Genomic DNA, 25,661 nt, shown 5'->3' with positions numbered 1-25,661 from the left:
CAGTCCGCAGGCTAACACTCTATCCACTGAGTCAAACAGCTAGGGCAGCAGTTCCATTTTTAATTTTTTGAGATATTTCCATAACTGTTTTCCACAGTGGCTGCACCAGTCTTCATTCCCACCCCTATTCTCCACATCCTTGCCAACACTTGTTTGTTGTTTTATCTTTATTTTAAATATATATTCTTATTGATTTCAGAGAGGAAGAGAGAGCTAGAAACATCAATAATGAGAATCATTAAGCAGCTACCTCCTGCATGCCCCACACTGTGGATCTAGCCCACCACCTGGGCATGTGCCCTGACCAGGAGTCGAACTGTGACCTCATAGGTCGATGCTCAACCACTGAGCCATGCTGGCTGGGCCGTTGTTTTATTGATAGCCATTCTGACAGGTGTGAGGTGATATCTCAATTTGCATTTCTGATAACTAGTGATGTTGAGCATCTCTTCAATGTCTATTGGCCATCTGTATATCTTCTTTGGAGATGTGTCTATTCAGGTCCTCTGTACATTTTAAAATATGATTGTTGTTGAGTTGTATGAGTTCTTTATAAATCTTGGATATTAACCCCTTATCAGATGTGTCATTAGCGATTATCTTCCCCCATTTAGAACGTTGTCTTTTCCCTTTGTTGGTTTCTTTTGCTGTGCAACACCTTTTTAGTTCAATACAGTCCCATTTATTTTCTCATTTCCCTTGCCTAAGGAACTGTATAAGAAACAATATTACTAAAAAGAAATGTCAAAGATTTTACTGCCTATGTTTTCTCCTAATTTTATTGTTTCCAGTCTTACATTTAAGTCTTTAATCCATTTTAAGTTTATTGCATATGGTGTCAGAAGGTGGTCTAGGTTCTTGTTGTTTTTTTTTTTACATGTATCTGTCCAAGTTTTCTCTATTTCTGTTCCATTGATCTATGTTTTTATGCCAGTACCATGCTGTTTTGATTACTATGGCCTTATATATTAGTTTGATATCAGGTAACATAATTCCTCCAACTTTGTTCTTTCTCAAGATTGCTGTGGCTAGGCTATTCAGGATCTTTTGTAGTCTACAGCATACATTTTTGTGGATTATTTGTTCTAGTTCTGTGAAATATGTCTGTTATTTTGATAGGAACTGCATTGAATCTATAGATTGCTTTGGGTAGTGTGTACATTTTAACAATATTAATTCTTCCTATCCATTAGCATAGTATATGCTTCAATTTCATTGTATCTTCTATAATTTCTTTCTTTGGTGTCTTACAATTTTCCAAGTACAGGTATTTTACCATTTTGGTCAAATTTATTTCTAGGTGTGTGTGTGTGTGTGTGTGTGTGTGTGTGTGTGTGTTTATGCAATTGTAAATGGGATTGTTTCCTTTTTACATTGTTTCCTTTTCCTTAGTTTCCTTTTCGGATAGTGCATAAAAATGCAATATGTTTTTTATATTTATTTTGTATCCTGCTACTTTACTGAATTCATTTATCAGTCCTGGTAATTTTTTCTCTTTTTTTTGGTGGAATCTTTAGGGTTCTCTATATACAATACCACGTCATCTGCAAATAATGAGTTTTACTTCTTCCTTTCCAATTTGGATGCCTTTTATTTCTTCTTATAACTTAATAACCTCTTTAAATATCCTACCTCCAAATATGACTACATTCTGAGATTTAGGGATTAGGAGTCCAACACGTGAATTTTGGGGGGAACACAAGTCAGTCTATAATACCACTAGATCCTTCCTTGGGTCCTGAGGTCCCCAGATGGTCTTCCTTTTCTACCTACTTTCAGAGTCTCCTTAGGCTTGTTTTACATTTAATGGCCAGAACTTTACACTGTACTTGGTGGGGGGAAATAGCAAAAATATGTCTGCTTCATCTTCTTGAAAATAGAAGTCTCTTCCTTGCATTTTTACTTTAGTTTCTTTAAAAACTGACCTCCCGTGATTGGTAAATGGAAGTCAGTTATTTGACATTTGCACGCTGGGTCTTTGTACCATCACATTCATTTTACTTAAAATTACAGAAACACCAAAGTCAAAATATACTAAACAGTAAGAGTTTTAAAAAACATTAAGGTTCTTGAACAAACCCAGTAACCAACAGGTAAGGGTCTTGGGACCTCATCACTCCGTCATATCTGCTAAAAAGCAGAACAAACAAAAAAAATCAGTAACTCTTCTTAGATACACCCGAGAAGTGAGGTCAAAAGGCAAACTCCTTTCCCTCAAATTGGGAAGACTGACAGGCAAATACAGAGAATCACAACCCACTGATTAGCAACCTCCACGTGATCAGTGCCAGGGTCAGAAAATCTGAAGTATAATTGACGAATTGTTGGAGGCTTAGTGTGGACAAGTCCAAGTTTAAAAATCCGGGGGGAGTCAGCCAAACGGGGACCCCAAAGTTTTGAGTTTCACCTCCAGGAGTTCAACTGGGTTCTCATAGTGAAGAGCGGAGAAAAATCTCATTGCTTCTGGCATCAGGAAGGAAAAAGGAACTGTTTTGAACTACATTAGAGCACTTTGTTCTTTATAACAAGGCCTGCCCCAGGAGAAACTAGTTAATCAATCTAACCTACTGGGGTTATATTATAGCCTTTCCCCTCCCCTGGGGAAAGGGAAATGAGCTAGCCCCCTAAATACTGTCCTACCTAAAGGGTGATAAAAATTAATTTTTGATAAAACAAATCACTACTCTTTTCCTTCCCACAGCACAGTTGTAGATATAAATGACCCTTGTTCCCCAATGTGACTAAGCTACAAACAGGATTTTTAAAGCAGATAAAACAGATGGGTTAATCTCAATAATTGGAACAAGCCCTCCTGGGGTCTTTGAAACAATGTGCATCCTACCCCCTCGAAGCTGTAGTAGCAGGCTCGGGGCAAGGCCATTTTTCAATTCCCTGTCAAAGGTAGCAATCTACCACCGAGGAAGTCTAGGCAAAGCACACAGATCACTTTACCAGGTAATATGCAAATTGAAACCCTGAAACTCACAGCTCCTTTACCCCAGGAAATCACTGAGGGCCACCCAGATTTCCCTGGCTCTCTTATGAGACCAAATTGCTACTCACTCTCCTGGCCAGACCAGTGTTTGACTCATCATAACTTCTAGGTTAAGAACTAAGTCAAGCTCACACATAACTAAGACTCTACCAGGACTCATGCAGTAGCGATGGTACAGAGTACGTGGGTTCCATGGGCTAGACTCAGTATCCACAAGAGTGCAGTTGAAATCTAGGCTCCCTCAATATCACTTTCCTGTCTCCCTGGGATGTTCATATGCTTAATTTGAAGTTTTCATTATTTCCCTGATTTATTACCCCTTCCCTGAGTGTGACTTATTACACATAACCACTCCTCCTCCCCTTTTTCCCTGAATTTTGTAAAAATCACGGGGGGAAAATGTCTTAAGAATGAAACTCAATTGGCCGAAACCGGTTTGGCTCAGTGGATAGAGCGTCGGCCTGCGGACTGAAAGGTCCCAGGTTCGATTCCGGTCAAGGGCATGTACCTTGGTTGCGGGCACATCCCCAGTAGGGGGTGTGCAAGAGGCAGCTGATCGATGTTTCTCTCTCATCGATGTTTCTAACTCTCTATCCCTCTCTCTTCCTCTCTGTAATAAAATCAATAAAATATATTTAAAAAAAAAAAAGTATGAAACTCAAGGGAGTATCCTAGAATTAGCAAGTAACAATGTAGGAGTATTCTGGACCCTGTGGCTCTCCCAAACGGCACCACACAGTTTAGCCCCACACACCTCCGTCCCTGTCTACACTCTGTCTTCAATGTATGGGTCACCATTAGTAGCTTCCAAACTAGTTTCTCATTTCTGTTCATCCCTATTCAATAAATAGAGCATCACTTAGTTCTGGCCAAAAGAATGACAAAAAATAAGAAACCATCCTTGTGTCCTCTCTTTTCCCCCCTCACACCACATCTAATCTAGCACCGACTTTTGTTCTAGAATCTTGCAGAAAATTGAGCATGACAAATAAAACCAAAACTTCCTTCCTTGGCCTGGCACCAGATTCTGATTGAAAAACATCTCCAACTAAAAAATTATTCCAAGGTGATTTTGAAGGACAGGCAAAATCCTGGTTAGGTATGGAAAAGGGTATTCTGGCCAAATGTTTGGTCCTTTGACCTCCTCAGTGCTGGTTCCAGTTTGTCCATCCCGTGCAGAGCCTACTGAATGTGTTGCTTTGACTTACGGCGTTGTTCTTCCATTTGTTTTAAAAGGAATACAAAAATAAAAACTAAATCTTGAAAGAATTCTTAAGGACAGGAAAAGCTCTTGAAGTTTTCACTCAATGAGTTCACAGGCCCTTCTATTTCTCCATCTGGTCTTGTTGCCAGAAAAGGACACACTATGATTCTAACCCTGGTAAGAGCTAAAGATATCTCCACGCAGCAGTTAATATATTCAAACTCACCCCCAGGGGCATATAAAAGTTTTCAATATCCACTCATCAAATTATATATATACCAACATAAATGTTTACAGAATTTTTAAAATTAAAGTTTTCAACATTTTTCTGAGCAATCCAACAATGAAAGCAGAAAGCCAGCCAACCTTTAACCTTTTGCACTCGGATGTCGAGTGTGACTCGACACGGTTAGCATCGGTAGCAGCTCGTATGTCGAGCCACACTCGACACGTAGTTTCACCGCGGCGGGAAGGGGGATTTTTGTCTATTTTTCCAGTATCTTTTCTTGTTTTCATTAGCATGAAAGGACAAGTAAAATGTAAATGCCGTCTCAACTGATGCCAAAAAAGAAAAAATGAAAAACCGATAACGCATGTGAAATTTATTAGGAAACTAGTACATGATCTTGTTGGAGAATTCAGAGATGGTACACTAACTTCCGGGGGTAGATTATTATCCACTAACTTAGAGCAACGTTTAGATGGAAAGCTCCATATAATCACACCTCACCCTAACAAAAAACACAAAGATTGTGTTGTTTGTTCTAACAGAAAAATCAAAGGAGGAAGAAGAGAGACGATTTATATTTGCGAAACATGTGAATGTAAACCAGGTCTTCATGTGGGTGAATGTTTCAAAAAATATCACACCATGAAAAATTATAGAGATTAAAATTACTCTTTGAATGTATCAATAATTTGAAATATAAAAAAATCCAAATAAATAAGTTTGTATGAAAAGAAACTCCAGTTTTTTATTCTACTGCCGCGCTTTGTAAAATCTGGGGTATTTAAAAAATTAAATCCCGAGTAGAATAAAGGAATCGAGAAAAAAGCAAGCGAGTGCAAAGGGTTAAAAGTGAGTTTCAATATTTTATTAAAATAGCATATTTAACCACTGTTAACCAATACCTTAAACTTTGTCCCCCACCCTACCTCACCCCAAATACGCAGCACAACACAGTAGTGATTTCAAATATCTGACAGAAATATTTCAAAGTCAAGTTTGCAACTCAAATCCGGACCTTGGAAAAATTCTGAATTGAAAGAAACATAAAGCTCTCAGACAGAATTCTTTGATCCACCGAAGAATAAATGCCAGGGCCACCCGCTGACAGCACTGTTCGGTTGTTCTTTTCTTTATGCATAGTATCACGTCTCAATTATAGGTCCCACTTTTATAAATAAAATCGGCATTTTCAACCCATTTAATGTTCCTTTTCAGCTTCACAAAGAAACCAGTAAAAAAAACTGTCAACGACAGTCGTGACGTTTGCTCTCACAGCAAGATAAAAAACTTGAAAATACGCAGAGATGCTATTTTACATAAAAAGACAGATTTTAAAAAGTGCAAGGCAAAATTTGCAGGTTTTTGAGGGGAGTTTTTAGGCACATCCATTTCTTTAAAGCAAGCTTCAGAATAAAATTCCAGTTTGTTCTTCATGACACCTGTTTAAGTCTCTTTAAGAAAAAAGAAAAGTACATCTCATCAGTGTGAAACAGGGAGTCTCCGTCCCGAGAGTGAGGTTCTCAGTTATGGCGCGTCCGTCCTTTTTTTATTCTTGCGGGCTTTGGTTTGGGAATGTATTGGTTATTTGCCTGGTACTCGAGTTCTTTCCGGAAGTAGTGAATTGCTTTATTTAAACCTTCTTCCAGCGGGACCTGTTTAAAGGGAAAGCGAGAATGAGAGACAAGGTGGCGACTGAACAAGAGACAAGGTGGCTTCACAGGAAGGAAGTGACGACTTGAGGTCACAGCACAGGTGTGGGTCACAAGGGAGAAGCCATCTTTGCAAAGGGCCCTTTAGATGCCCTGGGAATTCTGACAAATTATACTCCAGGCTGACATAAAAAGAATGAACTCCAAACCCCCAGAGATCTGAACGACTTCTTGTGTTCGGCATCCACTCCAGTTGGAATCAGTCACAAAGATCGCTTTTAAAAGAGTGCACACACCCTACCAGGAGGGAAGATGCTCTGGAAGCACTCGTAAGTGATCACAGACACCGACCCTCTGCACTTCCACCCCACTGACCTAAGGGGCTGAATCTGAGAGGGGCCTTGTAAAAAGCCATCTTCACTGAGGCAGCCTACAGCAAACAGGAAATGGACATCAAATCAGCTGCCCATTAAAAGAACAAAGGGAGAAGTGGGAGAACAGCCCAGAGGTCAGAAACTGGGAGGAGGAGATGTCTGTTAACTTGGTGGCAATGGTTTCATGCCAAAACTTATATCGCAGTTTAAATATGGCAGTTTGCTGTGTGCCAATCTCATCAGAGCTGTCAGAAACAGACAAACATGGGAATATTAAGGTGGATTTGACTAAAGCTTCTTTGGACAAGATCTCTCAAAAGTTTTCTTATGAATTAAACTACTAGCAGGAAGAGAAACTAGCAGTAGGTGACTTCTATCCCAAGAATGCTATATTATTATAATTAACTCCAGACAAATAAAAATACTCCTGTATACACACTTCACGTAAGTTATGAGCCACAGTTACTATATAGCGAATGTGCATCTAACTTTATTCAAGGCCTTTTGCTTAAAACAGGCTCTACTTAGAAAGGGACCAACGACTAATTCCTTCTAAATAAGAAGGCCTGTGCTCGCTGTTCCTTGTTCTGTACAGTCGTCCTGTTACATAGTAGGCTTTGTTAAGTCTGGGCATAATCATAGTTTCATTCCAGTCACAGGTTTCTGTGCCTGCAGCAGATCACTCAGACTGTAGATCACAGGGGAGAATAAGGACAGGGCAGATATTCTCCCACCTCTTTAAGGTTCAATATTTTGCCTTCTACTCACTGAGTTCCCTAGACTGCTGACGGGTAGCAGAACATGCCACCCCAAAACATAACTGCAGGAGTTCAGGACATGCCCCCCCAGATCTGCCACTCTGGCACGCTGATGGTTCTGAGCTGCAGGCACTTGAAAAACAGAAATGCGGGGGGAGGCTTCCTCTGAGCTTCCCTTATCCACCTAAAGATAAACCCTCCACAGAAAGAACTCAGTTGTCAAAAATCCTTCCCAAAGCATTTCATAATCAGGGGGTCTGATGCATTACAGGAGAGGACACTAAAGCTGTCAGCAGATAAACTTTGTCACAAACTATCATTAATCTCCCATCTATTCTTCTAAGGGCTCATTCAACTTAGGTCATTTACTCTCCCCTGAAAGGCCTACATTCCCCCTCTTCTTTCCCTGTAAAGACGGTACGTAAGCCTGAATTGTAAATCACACCTCTGAGTTACTCATTTCCTTTTTCCCTCGTATCTCCCATGTATCTATGAGAGATGCATGGTCCCCACTTACCACAGGCTCCCACCCGAGCATCAGCTTCGCTTTTTTGATATCTGGTTTTCTTTTCTGCGGGTCGTCTTGGGCTTCGGAGAGAAACTGAATTTCACTTCCACTACCTGAGTTGTTTTAAAAAAGAAAAGGCAAGAGAGCATCACAAACCTCCAGGGATGTGATGTTTCACTGCATGTCAAATGACTAGTACAGGCTGGGTGACGCGTCGCATGGAGTCCTTCAGCCGCCTGCGGGACTGTGCTTCTGTCCCCACAAGAGTGTGGTGATGGGCAGGCTACTCTGCTGCTAACAGGCCTGAGTGAAACTTGAGGGCCAGCCCGACACTGCCAGCTCCCAGGCAGACCACCCACCATCAGCTAACATGGCAGGGTGCCCACATGCAGCGTGCAGGTGCCAAGGACCCTGCTGCCCCACTGAGCACCGGCCATGCCCTGGACGAGGCCTCGCCCAGAACCAGGGGGTCTTTAACTCACTAACTGCAGAGTGCAGGGGGAATGACCCTGGGCCAGCTCCGGCTGATGCCTACCGAAGACCCGGGCACTACGTGCCTGCAGGAGCGAGACCTGAGCAACACCAAGATGTCCAGCAACCCCGCTGGAGAGGCTGCGAGCAGGACAGAGAGCCTGGCTTGTTCGGCATCCTTGCTGGACCCAGACCCCGCTGGCCACCAGAATGTAGCCACACCAGGGAGCCCCGGCCAGGCCTGCACCAGAAACCTGCTCAGGGGCCAGCCTCTTCGCAGAACCTTGGACAAATAATACGGCTGCTGCTTCAAACAGTGTGGTCTGGGGTGTGTCACACAGCTGCCCACAGAAACAGGTGGTTACACTGTGGCCCACTTGGATTTTAGGCCAGCACCTCTTGGTGTCTGAAATCCAACCCCTGTCACCTGTGCAGAGGGAGCTAACATCACCGGGTCTCCACTGGGCACTAAGCTGTACTCCCGCTCACGTACACCTGCGATTACAAAGGGGAACAAAACCCACCTCCTTCCCCACCCCGTGGTCTCCATCTTCCCATTTCTTAAAGAAGCAGAGAGCAATTAAGTGCTCCTGATAAAGGTCTGCTTTTTATCCAACTCAATTAGCTTCTATCCATCACACATCTCCAGACCAGGTGTCTTGACTGACAGGAAAGTGTGTGCCCTACTTACCCACAAGGTCCTTAATTAACTGAGCAAACTCTAGGATGGTGTGTTCTTCTGGGTTCCCCTGAGGAAGAAACGGGGTCTGGTTATAAGTGTGACTGCATCGGCCGAGGCCGGCACCACCACCCACACACGTGCACGGCTTCAAAGGTGCCGTGGGCCAGCCGAGCCTCCGGAGGTGCGCAGGCTCCTGCCCCTCTGATGACGGCGACTCCGCATGGCAGAGTGACTTCATCCTGTCCTCCAGAGGAACGTCTGGATGGGGACACCCTCAGGCAAGGTCAAGAGTATCTAATGTGAACACGCCTTCTGGCCGAATCACCATGATGACTTCCCTATCTAACTGCAGTGTCAGTAATAAAGGACTCACACGCCAGCCAGGGGAGAGATGTGGTGCAGTTTATGAGTGAGCTGACTTTGGGGGACTTTAAGGGAAACTGTTGTCTCCCTTTCTTCCTCCCATCACACACCGCGGAAACGGCCCCTCTCCTCTTTCCTAGGAGTCAGCCGTGAAGGTGGACAGCTCCCTAGCCCGCAGCGAGGAGGTACAAGGCGGGCGGGACCTGGGCCTAACTGGGGGCAGTGCGGCGAGTGCCGGGGTCTGGCAGAAAGCAGCCTGTCTCCATCAGGACCGTTGGCAGATGTGCTTCAGACTCAGGAAGACGAGTTTCTACAAGAGACGGGAGCCCCCAAATATGCTGTACAAACGTCCCCAAAAAGAAGAGAGGGAACCAGTATGTGAGGGAGAGAGGACTGACGACAGGCGCACTGTAAAGGGCCTGTAGGAACAGCGGGCAGGTCGCGCGTCCTTCACAAAGCGTCAGGTCGGGAAGTACCTACAATGCACTGAGGCTCTCACACGCCTGTTCTCTCCTTAACTGCCTGTTCCTGCCAACGTGCATGAAAGAGACCCTGCCTGGCGCCTGCGGCCACCCGTGTCCATGAGACGGTCAACAGCTCCACAGGGCGTGGCCTCTCCAGGCCCAATCTTTCCTGTTTTGTAAGAACCCACTTCCCACTTAGTGAAAAATGAAGCTATGGAACAGGCTTAGGATGGCTGGCTACGGGGGAAAGGGCAAGGAAGGCTTCCGAACAAGCAGGCGCGGCCCCTGCTCTACCTCACCCCGGGAGGCAGGACAGGTTTGGCGGAAGCCCTGCAGCCGGCTTTGGCCAGGCGGCTGGTCAAGCTGAGCAGCGTCAGTGCTCCCTGGAGGACTCAGGGCCCTCCTGTCAGGGCCATCAGCAGAAGCAGGACACCCTGAGTGCGGGACAGTCTACACGGGACACCTTCATGGGAACGAGACGGAAAGCCCGTTCAGCAGACAGCGACCGAAGGGTCAAAGGAGCCAGCTGATAGGAACGCGGCCTGGAAGAGCTGGAGAGGAGAGACGGGGGTGCGACCTTGCCCTTCAACCTTAGAAGGCTCCCACACCGCGAGGCAGCAGACCAGCTCCGAGAGGCACTGGTCCTCCCCGCACGCCGAGGAGGCAGGCTAGTAGACGGGCATCCAGGAAAAGAGATTTTAGTCCTAAATATAAGGAAAAACTCTGTCGGCCAGAACTGGCCACAGACAGAACAAATTCCTTTTGGAGAAGCAAGCCCACCGGCACTAAATGTGTTTAGGGCCGGGACAATGACCTTTCAACCCCCCAACACGGAGGTGAAGACTCAGGAAGTGACCAAGGAGAGGCCACAGGTGGTCTGTGCGGCTGAAACACCGGCCCCCGGAAACTCCCGCCACCTTCGCCTCTCAAACCTGATTTGGTCAGGCCTCACAGAGCGCCTGATGGTCAATGCTGGCGAGAGAGAGGACGCGCCAGGACATGCCCGTCTGCCAGTCCCAAATGCTCCGCCCAGTGCAGGCGACGCAGCTGGCTGTCTCATCACACCACGCTTCCGTGTCTTGCAGACAAGCTGCTTCTGTGTCCTCTCTACTGTCTTACTGTGTGGGTTTTTATCTCTAGGATCCAGCAAGCAATAAGCACGCCTGCCCCGAGGGTTCCAGCAGCCAATCAAGCAGAGCCCGGTGCTCCTCGTGGTTCACAAAGGAGTGAGCGTGGCCGGCTCTGAGACGGGGGAGGGGGGGGGGTGGAGTACTCACCAGGTTGACGGGGCTGCTGACGTTGCTGTTCATGAGGACCACCAGGCCGTTCACCAGGTCGCTAGGAGAGAAGGGAGGCCGCTCAGGCGCCTGTGCTGAGCACGCGGGCGCGGAGCATCAGGACGGCCACCTCCCGGAAGGACGCCAAACCCAAATGGAAGAGTGGATGTCAAACTGCAATCCTGCACGTGGGGTGTGGCGAGCACGAGAGCAGGGGGGTGAAAGGACAGGACGCCTATGCTGCTCGCCTGGGAGGGTACAGACGCGGACCAGGAGAAAGCTGAGTGATGGGGCTGAGGGCTCTACTTCTATCAATTTCTGAAACCCTTACACTATCACAAAATAAAAATAAATTACAGTAGGCACATGCCCAGAAACAATGGGGTTGATACAAGTTTCTGCTGAAAGTGCCTGGGACAGTGAACCCAGGTAGCTGGCCCGTGGGAAAGGCGGGGGTTGAAAACAGTAAGACCCACGGGAATGAAAGCCCTCCGTGTGCAATTCCCACCTGGCAAAGCACGGGGAAAGCAGACACTGAGCGTGGACACGCGGAACGCTGCTCCCGCCTCCCGGAATCGTCAGCTCACCCCACCCCACCCCACACACCTCTCTGAAACAGAGGTATCTGGATGTTTCAAATAACCCGTGTTCCGCTGGCCACGAAGGGGAAGATAAGTAAGCAGATTTTCGCTTACCAAGGATTGTTTCTTATTTTCAGAAGTTTTAAAGTGTGGCTCTGCTAAAAACAAAGAAGTCACTTTGTAAAAATGACACCTCGCTGCTCTACACCGCCTGTCTCTTCAGCGCTCCTCCTTACACCAGCGGTTGCCCACCGCTGTCTCAGACGACTCTGAAGTTCTGGTGATCCAAATGCGGTCTATTTGAAACTCTCCCTCCTCCTCCTCTTCCTCCATCATCACCAGAAAGGAGAGGTTACTATGGCCAACTTCTAAAAGAAAACCTGCTTTTGCTTTCCTTTCATTGAAAACACTTTTTTTGGTGGGGTATTTAGTAAACAATTTTCTGGGTTTTTGTTTACAGCAAAAGGGTATTTTGTATGAAGACGCCTGAAGTCCGTTCTGTTCTCACAGCTTCAAGCACTGATGCCAACAGCTGACCTGGGATAATCTCTCTTTTCCAGAAACGGACAGTGTCACGGCGTCACCCTGGCAGTGCTGTGCCTCACAGCACACTCTCTTATGGCACACATCCCGCAGGTCATACAACGATGTTCAAGCTGCCATTCAGCAGTCCCCAGCTGTTTTAATACTGCACCTGGGGAGCCAGGGGCCTTATTAAGCTGGAAGATGACTGTTCTGCAATCCAGCTCACTGGGGGAGTGGAGGGCGGGTCATACATCTTTTATGTTAATAATAACTGACCAATTTTAAATACAAAATTGCGTAGATCACTCTCATTTAACCTGAAGCTCAGCTCTGTAAAAGTGTCATTTTGACAAAGCGACTCTAAAAAACTCTAGAGCAGTGGTTCTCAACATTCCTAATGCCGCGACCCTTTAATATAGTTCCTCATGTTGTGGTGACCCCCAACCACAAAATTATTTCCGTTGCTACTTCCTAACTGTAATTTTGCTGTTAATGAGTCGTAATGTAAATATCTGTGTTTTCCAATGGTCTTAGGCTCTACAGCAGCGGTTCTCAACCTGTGGGTCGCGGCATTAGAAAGGTTGAGAACCGCTGCTCCAGAGCAAGCCTTTGCTGCGCGGATGAGGACGCGGCCTGACCGCGCAGGCGTCAAACCCCTTCTGCAGGGTGTCGGTGCCGTGACGTCCAGGACGGCTGGGCTAGCACAGTGACTGCAGACCCAGACACTGTGCACTTCCAAGTGTGCAGCAAAAAGATTCTGTTGCTAAGTCAGAAACAGCTTTGTCAAAATCGCACACTCTGGTAAGGGAGCTCTCTCAGCGGAGTCCTGAATAACTGACAGAGGAAGTCAGGAAAGCCCTGTGCCGTGGGCAAGTCACGAGGCCTCATCACCTTGGCCTCTACTGACATGAGATGCAGAGATGTCCAGCGGAGGGACGTAAGTGACGATGCAGTGTTATGAAGGAAGGGCTCTGGGAAAGGGTTGTCAGTCACATTTCCAGTGAAAATTCCAAGACCCGTCCGCAAATTGTTCGCTGGCGTCTGAGTTGACGACCACGTGTGTGAGCCGTGCCCATCAGAGCAGGCCAGGCAGCATGTCCCAAGCTGGATGGTATGCGACACGTGCATCACTAAATTCGTAAAACATTTTAATCCCTAGCAAGTATCTGAGGCTATGTTCACTGATTTTGTATCTCTTGCCTTTGAAATAATGAGAGTAGTAAGAAGTTTAGGTTCTAAAGGACTTCCCTTTTACCCTGTATTTCTCACTAGCGTTCACAAGGCGTCACAGCTGGAGAAGCGTGGGGAACACTGACGAGGGGCTTCAGGAAAGTCAGTGTAATGGAGCCTGCTAGATCCCTCCGGAGGGGTGAACGTACTATTACAAAAGGATGGTACTCAATACACGAAGTCTAACGAACACATTGCAGACCAGTAGTTTTATTGCTAGCTTTACCCAGTGGCCAGATAAGTTTCTATTGAACGAGTACAAAAACGTTTTACATAAATGTTAAAGGCACGCTTTAAAATTAAATACCCATTGCATCTTGAAGTTATTTATTACATGTTCTTACAAGCTAATATCTTTTTAAAGTATGACACTTTGTAAAACACTGTGTAATATGAAGCGAGAATCCCGTGATCCGTCTGCAATGTGTTAATATGGTCGCGGTACAGAAATATCACTCTACCCTGGAGCCACATAATCAGACAAGTCTATGTGACCACTCTGGCTGAGGGCAGGGCGGGGGGCTGCCAGACCTGCACCCCACTGCCACCTAGTCACGGCTACAGCAAACTGGGATGGCCTCAAGACATCAGGAATAGCACTTGCCGGCTGAGAGGCATTCCAGGGTATTTGCACTGGAAAGTGAAAATGCCTTGAATCTTACAATTTAGGATACCACGGATTTACAGGGGATTCCCAGTAACTGCCACCTGGGAGCGGGTCTGGGTCTATGGAACTGTTTACATGGTGACTCTTCTCTCAGAACCAAAACTGCATTTTAAATCAGTCACCGACGGAACGGAACAACAAAATCCCCACCCCAAGAGGGCAACGAAAATCACCGCGAGACTGCGGACCAAGTGCTCAAATGTATTTCAGGCAACAGCACTGCAGCAGCAAGACACTTCTCACCTCTCCTGGGTGAGGACAATCTCGTCCACCCAGATGCCACGTTTAAAGTGTGCCAGCTTCTCGGACCTGTGGGTTTGCTGGATGATCAAAGCCGAATCTTAAGTTAGCCTGAACTAAACTCAACTGCCCTCAAGCTGGGCCAGTTCACCTACGAGACACTAGGTGGCAGTAAAGGGCTAGCACCGGAGTCCTAAGTCAGAAGCAAGATGCACTGTGCGCTTCCCAAGGGACTGGGAGAACTTTCACGGAGTGGAGCTGCCGTGAGCACCGTGAGGAAGGCTGCTTCTAACACACACTGCCCACCGGGCCTGCACCAGCCCTGCTGCGCCCCCGCCAGGCCCAGCGGCTCCCAGCGGGCCCGGCTGTCTTACCTGACATACTGGAAGGCCCTGGTCTGTGACCCAGATCCGTACACCTAGGAGGAAACAGACAGTTAGGCCTCGTGTGGGTGCTTCAACACGGTGCCCAACGGTGAGCAGGGGGCAGAACCACGCGTGCATGTGTGTATTCGCACGCATGAAGTTCTTCCTCAGAAGACATCACCGGAAGGAGTCCCCTGTCATCAGGCCCGTGACGTGCCAGGCAGTATGTCAGGTTCTGGGACAGGAGCCAGCAGATGAGAAACTTGCACACACACAGCACTCGGGCCGCCCACCTGGTCCTCCACCGGGCTGCCCGTCGGGAAGCTGGGCTCGGTCAGGCCAGGCCACAGAGCCTCTGCCGGGACCCAGCGTAGGTGTGTTTACAACTAGTTCCCTAGGTCATCCCAATGCGTGGCCAAGGCTGAGAACGACCCTGGCGACTCTGGGTAGAGCCAGGAGGCGGGAGGGAGGGGGCCTCACGCTCCATTCCTGTCCACTGGATGCTTCCATGTCTCCGCCTTGTACCTGTTTTCCACCGGAAGTGCTCCTCACCTCAGGGACCAGCTCGGGCGCCACTTCCTTGGGACACCTCCTCTGGCTCATTCCCAGGAGAGAATTCACTGCTCTGCTCTTTCTGGGACCGTCTTCCGCTAATCGATTCATACCTATTTCCCCGGCCGAGAGCTCCCTGGGCCAGGAATCGGGGCCGACTCACCTTTGCCCTACTACAGCCCAGCACAGCGAAGTGCTCAGCGAATGTGTGCGAAACAACAAGGCCCGGGAACTAAGCACCGTGTGCAGGTCACAGAGCCTGGTCATTCAGGGCTCCCAGGCGGAGAGGCAGGCCGCTGCGCACAGGCCAGGGGGAGCACCCGCGGGAGAGCGCGGGGAGCACGGCACCACCCACGCTGGGCCTCCAGCGCCTAAGAGCCTCTCATCTGTGCATGGACGAAGGGCCCAAGTTAGGAGTCACTTACAATCCCACGCTACCCATACAAGGAGTAAATAAAATGCTAACTTTGGACTGGTCTTAGAAGTATGGCTTCCCCATAATTTCCTTTGGAAAAAGCAAGGGTGTTAAAATGACAGAGACCCAGGTTCAAACCCTACGTCTGCCCCACGTGGGCTGTCCTGGGAAACCACCGCAGGGAAGCTCTTTCCTCACCTGCAACCTGAACAAACAGCCGGCGGCACAGCAGAAGCAACCCTGCTCTGACGGCATTTGCGTGTTTCCATGTTTTAACTGAACTGCGAACTAAAGTCTCTTCAAGATAAGCTTAATGAACTCAATAAGCAGCTCCCGTGTGTGACTCACACAACTTGGCAACAAGCAGACAGGCATGGGCGTTTCACTGTGCCCACAGGTACTGCAGACAGGCATGGGCGTTTCACTGTGCCCACAGGTACTGCGGACAGGCATGGGCGTTTCACTGTGCCCACAGGTACTGCAGACAGGCATGGGCATTTCACTGTGCCCACAGGTACTGCAGACAGGCATGGGCGTTTCACTGTGCCCACAGGTACTGCGGACAGGCATGGGCGTTTCACTGTGCCCACAGGTACTGCGGACAGGCATGGGTGTTTCACTGTGCCCACAGGTACTGCAGACAGGCATGGGCGTTTCACTGTGCCCACAGGTACTGCGGACAGGCATGGGCGTTTCACTGTGCCCACAGGTACTGCGGACAGGCATGGGCGTTTCACTGTGCCCACAGGTACTGCGGACAGGCATGGGCGTTTCACTGTGCCCACATGTACTGCGGACAGGCATGGGCGTTTCACTGTGCCCACAGGTACTGCGGACAGGCATGCCTGCTCGGATTGCGCTCCACTGTCCTGCGCCTTTACATACTGTAGGTGTGTGGCACCCTGCACATCCCCACAGCATCGGCTCACTGTGTCTGTAACAAACTTTTCTTTATTATTATACTAGAGGCCCAGTGCATGAAATTCGTGCACTGGGGGGGGGGGGCGCAGCAGTGGGTGTCCCCCAACCCAGCCTGCACCCTCTCCAATCCAGAACCCCTCGGGAGATGTCTGACTGCAGGTTTAGGCCCGATCCCACAGCAGACATCCCTCTTACTGCAGGACTGACTTCAGGTTGGTCGAGCCTCTGGTCGTTGGGATGTTACGGATCCAGAGTTTTTATATATTAGGATGTTCCAGTGATCTGTTATCAGTGATTTTTTTTTTTTAATCTTCACCCAAGGATGTTTTTAATGATTTTTAGAGACAGAAGAAGGGAGGAAAAGAGGGAAGGAAGGAAAGAGAAACATCGACCGGTTGCCTCCCACATGTGTCCCTACCGGGGATCTAACCCACAACCCAGGTATGTGCCCTGACGGAGAACTGAACCTGCAACCCTTTGGTGCACAGGACGATGCTCCAAGCACCTGAGCCCTGGCCAGTGATCTCTGATGTTAATATTGTGACAGGAAACAAGCATGTTCTGAAAGACCCCCGGGGACCCCCTGCCTGACAGGAGGTGTCAAGAGACCACTTGCAGTCCTGGGCAGCACCCGCGTCCAGCTCTCGCTGGCACACAGGCTGGAGCTCCCGACTTCTCTTTTGAGGCTCCCTCTGGCTGCTGGGTCAAGAGTGATTAAAGGCCACAGCAATAAAGTGGGAGCGGGCAGAGGCATGGACCAGGTCAGTGGGAGAAGAGGTGAGAAGGCACCTGGATCCACTTAGGGCAAGGCCACTAGGATGTGCGGTGGATCCAACATGGTGTGAGGGAGAGAAAACTGAGTGTGTGTGATGAGCGTGCCTGTCCTCAGACACCAAGGCACAGACAGACAGAGCTGGTGTGTACTGAGCGTGGAGGGGGGCGGCGGGCTGGGGCATCCAAACCTCGGCTGGGGTCTGAATTCACCTCTTCCCTCCAATGTGTCAAACAAAACTCACCTGAAAAAGCCACATCATTTTTTGGTTCTAATTTGGCAAAGCTTTTGGTTCTAAATTGGTGGCAGTACAGCAAACACATCTAAGAACGGTGATCAAGAGCAGAGGCCCTGGGTTCAAACACAGCCACCAACATTTGGCCACCTAAGCTTGGGCACCTTATCTAATCTCCGTGCTGCTGTTTCCCCATCTGGAAACCAGGCACAGTAAGCCGCCTGCACCCCAGGGATCTGTTGTGAGCACTAAATATGAGTTAACAGGTAAAGATCAAAGAACAGACACAGCAACTGACTCCATTAGAAGACAGCCAGAGAAAGGAAGACAGATGTATGGACAGATGGATTCATATGTCCATGCAGCCATATTCCCCCAGGAACACACTCAGCTGACAAGCAAACTGCCCTGCAGAACTATCTGAGTCCCACCAGGCACTGAGCTCTCACAGAGCCACAGCGTGAAGAGCAAAGAAATGGAGGCGGGAGGCAGGGAGAGGACTGGGAAAGGCAGGAGGAGAGAGAAGCAGGAAGAGGAGAGCAGAAGGAACTGAGCATTAGGCAAACCCGGAGAAAACTGCCTGAACTTAACCAGCACACCCCTGGCCTAGCAGGCTGAGGGGGTGCCTGAGGGCACTGAGCAGCGGGGCCTCCTCCTTGCCACACACTCGGACTACTGACCCCAACCCACCAGGTGGCCCCAGGCTCGAAGCTTCCTGGGTGGAGAGCCGGTCAGAGAAAAGTGCCGAAATCAACCAGACAAATGTCCATTTCTTGGCCACCTGAGCGGCCCCTGAGCACAGACACAACCCTGGCTGTAGCCAGTGGGATAAGCAAGCACCGGGAAGGTCTTTGCAGGCAGGCCGGCACAGCAGACAGACCCCGAGGCCTGGGCAGTGTGGACCACGCCAGTGGCCCATGCTCTATGTTCTCGGCAGGCTTCGAAAGCAAGGTGACCCAAGTCACACTGGTCATCCCTCTCCCGGATCCTATGCACCCGCCTCCCCTCCCAGCCACTAGGGGTGCAGGGGCATACAGATACCCCAAGTAGCAGCTTCAGGAACGTGACCCCTGAACCAGCACGCACTCATTACTTGAGGCCGGCACCTACCGTGAGCGGCTCCCCCTGGAGCGCCTGCAGGATGAAGTTGCTGACGACCCGCCCGTCATTCATGTGCATGCGCGGCCCAAAGGTATTGAAGATCCTGGCCACTCGCACTTCGACGCCCTCCTGGACATGGAGCAGAGAGAGTGAGATGGCTTAGTTCCGTGCCGCTGGGAGGCTTTGTATTCCCAGTGCCCTGAACATAAACATGTCAGAAACGGTCTGCTTTTCCGTCCAAGTGAAAATGGCTGTTTTGATTTTATCATGTGCAATGTGCTTGCAGTAAACACACCTGAAACTACACAGTCACACCAAAGAAAGTCAAACATATCCCACCTCTCACCCAAGGCCGCAGCGTGAACTCTCTGGTAGGGCTCCTGCACCACCTCTCACCCAAGGCCGCAGTGTGAACTCTCTGGTAGGGCTCCTGCACCACAGCTCACCCAAGGCCGCAGTGTGAACTCTCTGGTAGGGCTCCTGCACCACAGCTCACCCAAGGCCGCAGTGTGAAAGCTCTGGTAGGGCTCCTGCACCACCTCTCACCCAAGGCCGCAGCGTTAACTCTCTGGTAGGGCTCCTGCACCACCTCTCACCCAAGGCCGCAGTGTGAACTCTCTGGTAGGGCTCCTGCACCACCTCTCACCCAAGGCCGCAGTGTGAACTCTCTGGTAGGGCTCCTGTACCACAGCTCACCCAAGGCCGCAGTGTGAACTCTCTGGTAGGGCACCTGCACCACCTCTCACCCAAGGCCGCAGTGTGAACTCTCTGGTAGGGCTCCTGCACCACCTCTCACCCAAGGCCGCAGTGTGAACTCTCTGGTAGGGCTCCTGCACCACAGCTCACCCAAGGCCGCAGTGTGAACTCTCTGGTAGGGCACCTGCACCACCTCTCACCCAAGGCCGCAGCGTGAACTCTCTGGTAGGGCTCCTGCACCACCTCTCACCCAAGGCCGCAGTGTGAACTCTCTGGTAGGGCTCCTGCACCACAGCTCACCCAAGGCCGCAGTGTGAACTCTCTGGTAGGGCTCCTGCACCACAGCTCACCCAAGGCCGCAGTGTGAACTCTCTGGTAGGGCTCCTGAACCACCTCTCACCCAAGGCCGCAGTGTAAACTCTCTGGTAGGGCTCCTGCACCACCTCTCACCCAAGGCCGCAGCGTGAACTCTCTGGTAGGGCTCCTGCACCACCTCTCACCCAAGGCCGCAGTGTGAACTCTCTGGTAGGGCTCCTGCACCACCTCTCACCCAAGGCCGCAGTGTGAGCTCTCTGGTAGGGCTCCTGCACCACAGCTCACCCAAGGCCGCAGTGTGAACTCTCTGGTAGGGCTCCTGCACCACAGCTCACCCAAGGCCGCAGTGTGAACTCTCTGGTAGGGCTCCTGCACCACAGCTCACCCAAGGCCGCAGTGTGAGCTCTCTGGTAGGGCTCCTGCACCACAGCTCACCCAAGGCCGCAGTGTGAACTCTCTGGTAGGGCTCCTGCACCACCTCTCACCCAAGGCCGCAGTGTGAACTCTCTGGTAGGGCTCCTGCACCACCTCTCACCCAAGGCCGCAGTGTGAACTCTCTGGTAGGGCTCCTGCACCACAGCTCACCCAAGGCCGCAGTGTGAACTCTCTGGTAGGGCTCCTGCACCACAGCTCACCCAAGGCCGCAGTGTGAGCTCTCTGGTAGGGCTCCTGCACCACAGCTCACCCAAGGCCGCAGTGTGAACTCTCTGGTAGGGCTCCTGCACCACCTCTCAACCAAGGCCGCAGCGTGAACTCTCTGGTAGGGCTCCTGCACCACCTCTCACCCAAGGCCGCAGTGTGAACTCTCTGGTAGGGCTCCTGCACCACAGCTCACCCAAGGCCGCAGTGTGAACTCTCTGGTAGGGCTCCTGCACCACAGCTCACCCAAGGCCGCAGTGTGAACTCTCTGGTAGGGCTCCTGCACCACCTCTCACCCAAGGCCGCAGTGTGAACTCTCTGGTAGGGCTCCTGCACCACCTCTCACCCAAGGCCGCAGTGTGAACTCTCTGGTAGGGCTCCTGCACCACCGCTCACCCAAGGCCGTAGTGTGAACTCTCTGGTAGGGCTCCTGCACCACAGCTCACCCAAGGCCGCAGTGTGAACTCTCTGCTAGGGCTCCTGCACCACCTCTCACCCAAGGCCGCAGCGTGAGCACTCTGGTAGGGCTCCTGCACCACCGCTCACCCAAGGCCGTAGTGTGAACTCTCTGGTAGGGCTCCTGCACCACAGCTCACCCAAGGCCGCAGTGTGAACTCTCTGGTAGGGCTCCTGCACCACCTCTCACCCAAGGCCGCAGTGTGAACTCTCTGGTAGGGCTCCTGCTCCACCTCTCACCCAAGGCCGCAGTGTGAACTCTCTGGTAGGGCTCCTGCTCCACCTCTCACCCAAGGCCGCAGTGTGAACTCTCTCGTAGGGCTCCTGCACCACCTCTCACCCAAGGCCGCAGTGTGAGCACTCTGGTAGGGCTCCTGCACTACAGCTCACCCAAGGCCGCAGTGTGAGCACTCTGGTAGGGCTCCTGCACCACAGCTCACCCAAGGCCGCAGTGTGAACTCTCTGGTACGGCTCCTGCACACCTGTGTCTCAACATTTTCTCCCAGTAAATATTTATTCAAATAGGATCATGTTATGCTCAGTCTTTGATCATTTTTTTCACATATTTTTTTGCTAATTTATCACTCGAATATTTATTTTAATAAATCATTTATTTATTTTAGAGAGTAGAAAGGGAGAGAAAAATACCAACTTGTTGTTCCACTTACTTACACATTTATTGATTGATTCTTGTATGGGCCCCGAATGGGGATGGAACCGCAGCCTTGGCATGTCAGCATGATACTCTAACCAAATGAGCTACCTGGCCAGGGCCCTCAATAGCGATTTAAAGGTCAGTGAATGCTTAATAGCTGATCTGAGGAGAGAGGAATGCTTCCCCTTGGGAAGGAAGGGACACAGAAACATTCTTAAAGGGTTACATTCTGCCTCCACCCCACCTGTTACACCCAAAACTAAAGACAATAGGACACCCCATGCTGACTACTGGCTGAAGGGCCGGGAAGATGAGCCAACACAGTTGAACACGCTCTCTTTCCATGGTGGGAGGACAGACATTCCTTTTCTTCTGTGTACTTTTAAAAATGTTTCTATTTTTATTACAATAAAAAGGGGACAGGAGAGAGGGAGAGGGACAGAGAGGGGGAGAAAGAGAGAGAAACATCGATGTGAGTGAGAACGCTGATTGCCTGTCTCTATAAACACCCGACTGGGGATCGAATCCACACCAGCCAGAGCAGGAAAAGCGTATTTTTAAGTATGTAATCAAGAAAGCATATTTTTTAAACCTAAAAGTCTTCTTTAAACTACCTTGTTTAATTATGAATTTCACAGACGTTTTCATAGATACAAAAGTTAAATGTTTTTTATAAACTGCATTAGTGGACTTTCCCAGCGTATGTGTTCTAACCTGTTGGATCCACCAGACTTCAGGCATACATTTCCGGGGCATCCGAGGCAGGCAGGATGGTGTGAGGACTGGGCTCCGTGCTCCACGGCTTCCCCAGCCTCCACTCACCCTCAGTCAGAGGAACGCTGGAGAGGAGAGCACCTTCCTACAGGCTATGACAAAATGAAGCCAGTGCTACCCTCAGCACAAGCCCAGTGACACTTCCGTGTTGCTATTGTCACTACTGGTTGAAATCCTTCTCTCATTTTACCACCTTAAATCTGGCACAAGCTGGGAGCCCAACAGACCCTTAGCTAATGAGGCTGTGCAGCAGAATTCCACCCTAACAGTGAGCTAAAAGCAATCGGAAGCAGGGTCCCAAGGGCCCACGTCAGGCCTCAAAGAGGCTGGAGCACCCCCCGCCCCCCGGCTGGCCACCTGCCCACAGCGCCTCACCTCTGTCCCACCCACTGGCCCCCTCTGCCCACAGCCCTCACCTCTGTCCCACCCACTGGCCCCCTCTGCCCACAGCCCTCACCTCTGTCCCACCCACTGGCCACCTGCCCACAGCCCTCACCTCTGTCCCACCCACTGGCCACCTGCCCACAGCCCTCACCTCTGACCCACCCACTGGGCCCTCTGCCCACAGCCCTCACCTCTGTCCCACCCACTGGCCGCCCCTCTGCCCACAGCCCTCACCTCTGTCCCACCCACTGGGCCCTCTGCCCACAGCCCTCACCTCTGTCTCACGCACTGGCCACCTGCCCACAGCCCTCACCTCTGTCCCACCCACTGGCCACCTGCCTACAGCCCTCACCTCTGTCCCACCCACTGGCCACCTGCATACAGCCCTCACCTCTGTCCCACCCACTGGCCACCTGCCCACAGCCCTCACCTCTGTCCCACCCACTGGCCACCTGCCTACAGCCCTCACCTCTGTCCCTGGTGTGCTGCTTCTACATGTGCTGAGACAGGACATGGTTGGGAATGATGGATCCGGCACATGGTTAACTTTTAGGAACCGATGCACTATATTTCTGTGAACTCCTTCCAGAAATACATAATTAAAACACCTTCACATGACTTTTCAGATTCTTAGGACTGAGCTGTTATACTTGGTCCAGGAATTTGAAATCAGCCCTTTTCTCTACTGATCAGAGAATATTTCAAAAAATATGGGGAGAGGAAGGAGGCAGGGACAGAGGTGTTGAATTCAACAGAAAATAACTCAGAAGTATCGACTTGTATTTCATTGTTAAGATGAGGGAAGAATCAGAAGGGGATAAATGTGGCTTCATTCTAGGAAGAGACCAGAAAAACAGGCAAATCCACATGCTTGGCAGGAGGGTCAATGGGCTCATAAGGGTTGCAGGAAACTTCTGTCCTCCGCCTTCCTTTTCCTCAGGCTCCTTCCAGAACACGGCCTCCTGAAAAGCAGAGTTCTGTAGACGCTACCTGGCCACTCCATAAGGGAGCTGCTCCCATTCGGATTGTCACCTTAGGTGACTCAGGACAACGCCTGGGACAGGTGCAGCTGCAGAGATGGTCACAATGATTTTTCAACAACTCTGGCTCTCAAGCCCAGTTTGCACCAAGACTAACTCCATATTAAGCCTCACCTTCCAAATCAAATCAGCACAAACCCAGGCTCCCCAACATGAGACCTGCTCCCCCCTCGTGCACTGGCTCTTCCTATGCAGCGTCAGGACAGAGGCACCGGTGCGGCCGCGTGCAGCCCGCTGGCCACCTGACATGCAGCCCCTGGGGTTCCTCCTGCGGTGCCCTGCGCAGGATGGTGGAGAGTCAGCAGGCACCCACGTGCTGCTGAGGGAGGTTGTCCGGTGGCACCCACATCCTGGAGGAAAGTATAATTACTCCCCATCTGAGGAAAGGGCCAGTGACCCAAAGCCTGCTTCCATGGGCAAAAAACCAGGCACCATGCCTCTTTAAGGAGACCTTCCTCTGAAGGACCAGTGAGAGCAACACAAGCTGCTGACTCGCACTCAGCACTCCACTTGCCAGGGAGTCTGCTGACCACCAAGGGGTGCATGTTTCACCCTGGCGAGGCGGAGGGCCTGTGCCACACGGCCGGACAGGGGGCTGTTTCACCGTGCCCATGGTCTTGTCCTAGCTGGGGGTGACGCACTCACTCACCCAATCGTGTCTCCAAGCCTCAAGAGGCTTATCAAGGGCCAGCATAACTCCGCAAGCGTGAGTCACGCCGGCGTAACAGCAGTGGGCCACATCTGAGGCACACACAGGAGCAGCGCCTGGAATCCCAGGGGAGCCTGGGAGGCCCTCACCAGCTGCACATTCCTGGGAAGGCACTTGAGATGCCAGATTTCAGATCATAATCTCTGGAATGGGACAGTAATATCCATCTCCTGAGTTTCAAGAAAACACACGAATCTGCTTTGAAACGGCCATCATTCCTGTCCATTTCCAAGTGACGGCTCTAAACCTGGTATCTGCCCTGGAACTTTGACCTCCTTCGATTCCACTAAATCTCGATGCAGTGGGAACCCCAGGGGAAGTATCTCAGAGACATTTCCACCAGTAGCCCTTTAATGCCTGGGGGTGGGAAACAGTGGAGGGACTGGGGTACTATACAACCCCGGGCGGGGAAGGGGCATCCGAATGCCTCTTTTCTGCATCTGTCTCAGCAGGAGGGGCGAGGGGCTGGGGAGGCAGGCAGTGCAATGAAGGGGCAGGGCTGCCTCCCTCCCCAACATCTCCAGGGACAGAGATGTTACCAGCAGGGATTAAATGGCTCTCCTACAGTTCCCCTATGTGGCCGTTGCTTGGCAAGCCGGCTCCGGCCCCGAACACGGCAGTGTGATTGTGGTCACTGTCTTCACTGACGGAAGGTGCGGGGTGGGACAGAGAAGCAGCGTGCAGGGAGAGCGGCGCTCACAGGAGAGGACCGCCCTCCACTGTGTGGACAGCCTGTCCCGAGAGAGGCCCCCGGGCATATCTACCTGTAGGGACAGGACAGAACTAAGGGGAAGTACTCCCAGGGCCAGCAGGCCCTGCTCTGACACTTCCTTAGTCTTCCTCGGGCCCCTGGGAGGGACAGAGCCACGCAGCCCTGAGGCAGAAGCACCCACACGTGGACGGGCTCTGCTCCCCACCCGGGCAGGAAGAGGCCCTTACAGGATGCAGAGCTCCCTTTGCTGAGCAAGGCTCTGGAGCATGCAATTCCCGCTCGGGGTCCTGGCAGAGGGAGGCCACACCTGTCAGGGGCAGCAGCACCCGTCTGCCTAGCAATCTCTCCCAACAGCCCTGCTTCGTTGTGTCGTAACCACTGGGCCTGAGTGTTGCTACACAGCAGACTAAGCTCACGTCCAGGCCAGGAGGGGACACCTAGGAGGGCAGCGGGCACGGAGGGCGGGTGCCCAACCAGCAGTCAGCAGAGCTGGGCAGGTGTGAATGCTACCAAGAGAACACTTGACTTGTTCCAGCTGCTTGCGGAGTGCTTTTTTAAAACTAAAATATAAGGAACATACCAACTATGTTAAAAAATTTTTAAGTACTCTGATGCCAGAGAGTAAAGCAAAGCCATTCCCTCAGCCACGGGCTAGATGACCATCGGTGCTCATGCCTCTGCTCTGCTGGTCTGTGCTATGAAT

The 25,661-nt window shown here is 50.7% G+C and overlaps 1 protein-coding gene across 2 annotated transcripts in view; it reads right to left on the bottom strand.

Annotated features, from left to right (window-relative positions):
* Window positions 1–1,493: 1,493 nt before the first annotated feature.
* UXS1 (UDP-glucuronate decarboxylase 1) overlaps window positions 1,494–25,661 on the bottom strand; it is a 148,372-nt gene continuing 124,204 nt past the window's right edge. For both annotated transcript variants that reach the window (XM_079791998.1, XM_079791999.1), the window contains exons 10-15: window positions 18,588–18,707; window positions 14,592–14,635; window positions 10,975–11,035; window positions 8,880–8,937; window positions 7,727–7,830; window positions 1,494–6,080 (exon numbers count right to left, since the gene is read on the bottom strand). In XM_079791998.1, coding sequence (XP_079648124.1) covers window positions 5,949–6,080; window positions 7,727–7,830; window positions 8,880–8,937; window positions 10,975–11,035; window positions 14,592–14,635; window positions 18,588–18,707 — 519 coding nt within the window. In that variant the 3' untranslated portion in view covers window positions 1,494–5,948. The remainder of the gene's footprint in view (window positions 6,081–7,726; window positions 7,831–8,879; window positions 8,938–10,974; window positions 11,036–14,591; window positions 14,636–18,587; window positions 18,708–25,661) is intronic.

This window comes from Cnephaeus nilssonii, assembly GCF_951640355.1.
Source record: "Cnephaeus nilssonii genome assembly, chromosome: 15".
Taxonomy (NCBI): Eukaryota; Metazoa; Chordata; class Mammalia; order Chiroptera; family Vespertilionidae; genus Cnephaeus; species Cnephaeus nilssonii.
Note: the sequence above shows the minus strand (reverse complement) of the source record. Positions and strands in the feature narration are given on the sequence as shown.